Genomic DNA, 6450 nt, shown 5'->3' on the forward strand with positions numbered 1-6450 from the left:
AACTCTATGGATTTAACATTAAGCACTACAACAAAAAGCAAAACAGATATTGACTATGTTTACATGGACGGCAGTAATCTAATTATTGACCTTATTCTGAATAAGACAATATTGTGATTAAGGTGTTTACATGAGTCGCTTTTAGAATATTCCTTTCATGTTCCCGTTTTACATGTTATAGAACATAGTTCGATTAATGGCACACGTCATTACGTCCCCACGCCACGCCGTCCGATGTTCCCTCCAGAATTTCACCTATCAACATACAGTTGGTCTTCGTTATGGTACCGTATACAGTTTGGGTGTTTTTATTTTAAATTTTTACGAACGCTTCAAGTGCGGTTAATTATTTGTTGTGCTGTACGTGCAAATAGACGACTGCTTGAAACTGTCTGCTGCGTCCCAAATCGCGTACTTACCGTCTATATAGTAGCCGAGATACATGGATTTCGCCTACTATAGGCCTATTGTAGGTAAGTACGCAGTTTCGGATACAGCCGTGCTCCTTTGTTTGTCGTAAAGCGGTTGAGCGCTGTCGTGTGTGTACGTGTCCTGTCGCACAATCCGGTGAAAACTCCCACACTACGTTAATAGTGTGATTAATGTCTGTAATACACGTCGATAATGCGGCTAAAACAGGAATACTCCACACGTCTTAATTCCATTTGTGTTTACTTCGAGTATGACTTATTCGAATTAAGGCATTAAGGTAATTAAAAATTGATGTTTACATGGTAGTTTCTTAATCAGAGTATCGTCTTAATCTGGTTAATATTGGATTATTGTTGTCCATGTAAACATACTAATTGCTCATTAAGCAGTAAAGCATGGGGAAGCATGGTGGCGGTGGCTTCGTGAAGAGAAGTGTGTAGTCAAGACAACATGGAGTGGCTTCAGTACAAGTCTCTTGACCCAGCCAAAGCACAGACTTGAACCCCTTGGGAATCTCTGTGGAGAGACCTGAAGATGGCGGATTATAGTCACTCCACCCATCCAATCTGACTGAGTTTGAGACGATCTGCCAGGGAGAATGGACGAGATTCCTTAAATCCACTTGTGCAAAACTCAGCAATTTGCCAACAATTACAACCTTTAATTTATTAATCAATAACGCAAACTTTGTATCCAGTTATTTTTACATTTAATATTGTGCAATGTAACCTCGCAGCTTGTCATGTTCCCGAGAAACTGGAAAACACAAAATGCTGACGCTGGAGACTCCTTCCATAAATGCTACATGAACTTCTAACTACATGCACTTCCTTACAGAAAACTTCAGTATATCAAAACAGTAGACTTTATTATTAGGTTTAGAGTATTATGGAGCGTCCACCATTCAAGCCCTGTGTTAGTTGTTACTATAAAAAGGATAATGTATTTAGGAAATGAAATAACAGGCAACAAATTTATATGAACGCATACACATTTCTGTGTTGTTATTTCAGAAACATTCCAGAATGAAATGTAGAAAATGTGAAAATGTAAATCAGTACACTGATCAGCCAGAAGGGGGCGTGGCGCATATGCGCGCGCACACACAGAAAAACAATCCTGCAGCACTTCAGCCTGTCAGAGTTTCGCGCATGCGCACTGTTAATGTTCGAAAACGCTGAATAGTAATCGCCGGATTTTTAAAGCGTTCACTGTAAAAGCGTCCTGGTGTTGCTAATTATCGCGTAACATCCGCGTCACACACCATTTCATTTTCATTTGAACTACAGACGGATATTTTCTCATCTATAATCGGGCTGCAGAACATTTCAGCTGTGTGAAGCGAACAACGAAAGCGTTAGAGAAATTTTCAAAATAAAAGTCCGTTTAACATCATTTCTCCCTTTTTGTTAACAGCGTTTCAATTAAAGGGCAAAAACAAAACAAAACATGAATTGTGTATGATATAGTAGCGTGTAAGTTTGCAAACAAAACGAGCAAAAACAAACAAATGATAATATTTATGGTAAATATGTAAGTACATAATTAATTAATTAAATAAATACGTAAACAAACATGTATTTCTGATAGATAGATAGACAAATAAATAAATAAATAAATAAGCAAATAAACAAGCAAATAAATAATTCAATAAATAAATGTGTTTATGTTTCTGGTAAGTAAATAAACAAATAAAGAAATAAGTGATATTTCTGGTCAATCAATCAATCAATCAATAAACGAGTGTTTATATTTCTGGTAAATCAGTACAGAAGTAAGTAAATAAACAAAAAAGTAAGTCTGTGAAACACACACACACACCCCAATCAGCCATAACATTAAAACCATCTGTCTAATATTGTGTACGTCCCCCTTCTTTGTGCTTCTAAAACAACTCTGACCCTTCGAGCCATGGACTCCACACGACCTCTGAAGGTGTGCTGTGTTATCTGGCACCAAGACATTAGAGCAGTTCCTTTAAGTCCTGTAAGTTGCAAGGTGGGGTCTCCATGGATCAGACTTGTTTGTCCAGCACGTCCCAGAGATACTCAATCGGATTTAGATCTGGGGAAATTGGAGGCGTGTCAACACCTTGTCATGTTCCTCAAACCGTTCCTGAACAATTTTTGCAGTGTGTTAGGGTGCATTATCCTGTTGAATGATCCCATTCAGCCATAACGGTATACCCCTTCGTGAAGGGGTGTACTTGGTCTGTAACAATGTTTAGGTAGGTGGTACGTGTCAAAATAACATCCACATGAACACCAGGACCTAAAGTTTCCAAGCAGAACATTGCCCAGAGCATCACACTGCTTCTGCTGGTTCACATTTTTCCCATAGTGCATCCTGGTACCATCTCTTCTCCAGGTAAGTGATGCACATACACCCGGCCGTCTACATGATGTAAAAGAAAATGTGATTTGTCAGATCAGGCCACCTTCTTGCTTCCATTCCAATAAATAATACTTTTTTTTTCTTTCTTTTTTTTAATAACTGGGGTCAAACAACACCAGAGACTATGACTGTCATCACAAAACATTAATTTTGGTCCAGTTGTTCGGCGCATTATTATTCCAGATGCCAATAATTCTTGAGGCTGAATTTGGATGTATAATGTATGATATGGTAATATGTTGTATAGGCAGTAATCTTGATATAAATGCAGATTTATAGAAAAGATAGCTAGAAAATAAACACCAGGTCTTTAATGTTTAGGTTGGGTCGGCATTTTAAAGATTCCCTCCATGTTCACAAAGCTCCGCCCACAGAATCCTAGCTGAAACATTTAATGCTTCATAATAACTGACATCCAAACACAAACAAGCCTTTCGGGCCGGAAAGGAGCAGTTTTCCAAACGGGTTTTCTCAGCGACTTTACTAAGACTACGGCTTACCCAGTTGCGTTTGATCGTGTTCTACGTATCTTCCAGGTTATTTATACAATCAAGGAATATAAAAGTAAAAAAAAAAAAAAAAAAAAACAGTTATTGCACCTTTAACAGCTAGGACTTTTATATTTTCTATGTCGTGTTACTTAGAGTTGCCTGATTCCTCCTGTGTTCATCCGTTTAGCTGGAGGCTGGGGCCTGGTTTTGGACCATATTTGCATTTCCAGATCTTTTTGTTCCTGTTATTTGACATCGTTTGCTACAAACAGCAGGATCTGAGAGATCTACAGCGTCTTCAGTACAGCCGGCGTCGTTTATATTGCTACACTGTTAGCCGAGAGAGCTAATATTAGCTGTATCTTGGTGAATGTTTTGGGCTTCCTTTGTCGCACTGACGTTCGTTCTTCCCTCCAGGTGAACTCGTTTAACGAAAGAAAAAAAAAACCAAAACCCACCCCAAAAACAAACACCAAACAAACTATTTGATTTAACCCTGTCGTTTTTTCTCCCTTCTTCGTTTCCTTTGGCTTGCGAATCACCGTGCGTTGAAATCGGCTTTTGTTTTTGTTTGTTTTTTTCCCTCACCCCGTGCGAGGATGCTAACTAGCTTGCTCGAGCTGTTTGTTTATTGTATTTAATGACAACAGTTATAAATGTTCACACACACCGAGGCGTTGTGGCACTTCGGGTTTTTATCATTTCCTTTGTAGCGTCGATTATCGAGATAAAATCAGCTGCTGTCGATTAATCGCGCCGCCTGAGCCGCAGCGAGCCAGTTGTTTTGATCCGGCTGCAGCGTCCAAGCTACAACGCGAATCCATTCACGCAAAAGTCGAACGATTTTACGCAAATTCTCCAACTCCGCACGAGATGTTCCGCTTCCTGGACGACGTGGATGACAATCCGTACATCATGTGAGTGACTTCTAAAAGCTGGTTGTTTGTTTTTTTTCTCCTTCCATCTTCTTTAGGTCTTGTTTATTACATTTATATAAAAAGGAAAAAAAAATTGTTTGTAAATTGTTTGCAGGAGCGTTTACACAAGAAATGTTCATATGCTGCGATCGTTGCCGAGTTTGTGTACGTTTACACGCAAGGAGAAACACTAACGTAAATCTCGATTAATCGGCTGTTAATCGAATTCTTGGTGACGAGTTGCTGCGATTTTTATTTAAAAAATGAAAAAAAAAGTCAATTTTTTTTTGGAACCAATCATCGGGTCTCGGGTTATAAATTGTTTGCGCTAGTGTTTACACAAGGAACGTTTGTATCCTACGATAGCTGCTGAGTTTGTGTAAATTTACGCATAAGTAACTCTTGAATAATCGGCTATTAATCGAATAATTGGTGACGTTGCTGCAATTTTTATTTTTAACCAATCAACGAGCCTCGTTTATCAAAACAGATACGAGCGACTTGATCCGTAAATTGTTTGCGCTAGCGTTTACACAAGAAACGTTTGTATCCTATGATAGCTGCTGAGTTTGTGTAAATTTACGCATAATTAACTCTCAAATAATCAGCTATTAATTGAATAATTGGTGACTGGTTGCTGCAAATTGTTTTCGAACCAATCATCGGGCCTCGTTTATACGAACACATTGATCCGTAAATTGTTTGCGCTAGTGTTTACACAAGAAACGTTTGTATCCTGTGATAGCTGCTGAGTTTGTGTAAATTTACGCATAATTAACTCTCAAATAATCAGCTATTAATTGAATAATTGGTGACTGGTTGCTGCAAATTGTTTTCGAACCAATCATCGGGCCTCGTTTATACGAACACATTGATCCGTAAATTGTTTGCGCTAGTGTTTACACAAGAAACGTTTGTATCCTGTGATAGCTGCTGAGTTTGTGTAAATTTACGCATAATTAACTCTCAAATAATCAGCTATTAATTGAATAATTGGTGACTGGTTGCTGCAAATTGTTTTCGAACCAATCATCGGGCCTCATTTATCAAACCAGATACGAACAAATTGATTTGTAAATTGTATGCAGTAGTGTTTATACAAGTAACGTTTGTATCCTAGATAGCTGCTGAGTTTGTATAAATTTATGCGCAAGTCACTCTCGATTAATCGGCTATTAATCGAATAATTGGTGACTGGTTACTGCGATTTTAATTAATTAGTTGATTGTATATATTTTTTTAACCAATCATTGGTCCTCATATATCAAACCAAATACGAGCAAATTTATTCGTAAATTGTTTCAGGAGCATTTACACAAACTTTTTCTTGTATCCTACGATAGCTGTTCGAGAAATCTCGATTAACGTTAAGTTGAAATGACGACAGAGTCAAAGTTGAGTCGAAATAAAAATAATTATGTTGAAATAATGATGTAGCTTTGCAACTTTTTTTTTTATAGCTAACCTGTAGCTATACTCTCTTACAAATTCATAGGCTCTTTAGAAAACGTCAAATCAGTTGGAGATTATTGAAGATAATTATCCTATATTCGATATTATGTGACTATGAATTCAAGTGTTGGTTTATCTCGTTTTCTCAGGGACCCGTTTGCAGCACACCGTCGGCAGATGAGGAGTGTGTTCGGGTCGTTCGGGTTCGACCCGTTTCCTCTGACTCCTCAGATCCAGTCGGCCCGAACTCCCACCATGCAAGTACAGGTAAACACGCGCTTCCCCAAATCTTAAACACTCTGAATCATCAGGCTTTTGTATCTGTTGTTCTACATCTTGCGTTATCTGTTTATTAATCTGTAATTATTGTCTCTGTAGCCTCAGGCTGGTGCTTTGGCCCCTTTCGGTATGATGGGAATGGTAAGATAACGTTATTCCACTTTTTGCACCTTTTTTTTGTCACTTAAAATATAAGAGTTGTTTGCATAGTTTGTTTATGACGAACGACCGAAACGACGACGAGGGTGTCTGTGGTGTTTAGGGTTGTGTCGATAGACGATGAAATTGGGGATGTTGCCTTTGACGATATATCAAGACGATATTGGGCTTGTGTTCCCACTGTTAACAAAACCATGCTATGTACACAACTTCTGTGTGTACATAGGGACTCATGCGATATATCTTTGGAAAACTAAGATTCTTGTGATTCGATTCATCCACACCGTTTCAAGATACAATCACAACAGCAGCTACAATCAACATCT

The 6450-nt window shown here is 38.3% G+C and overlaps 1 protein-coding gene across 1 annotated transcript in view; it reads left to right on the forward strand.

Moving 5' to 3' along the window:
• The first annotated feature begins 3468 nt into the window (after positions 1-3468).
• The window catches only part of mlf2 (myeloid leukemia factor 2), an 8301-nt gene continuing 5319 nt past the window's right edge, over positions 3469-6450 (forward strand). The window contains exons 1-3 of the mRNA XM_053617526.1: positions 3469-4234; positions 5836-5953; positions 6065-6106. Coding sequence (XP_053473501.1) covers positions 4191-4234; positions 5836-5953; positions 6065-6106 — 204 coding nt within the window. The 5' untranslated portion in view covers positions 3469-4190. The remainder of the gene's footprint in view (positions 4235-5835; positions 5954-6064; positions 6107-6450) is intronic.

Source organism: Ictalurus furcatus, chromosome 1 (assembly GCF_023375685.1).
Source record: "Ictalurus furcatus strain D&B chromosome 1, Billie_1.0, whole genome shotgun sequence".
NCBI lineage: Eukaryota > Metazoa > Chordata > Actinopteri > Siluriformes > Ictaluridae > Ictalurus > Ictalurus furcatus.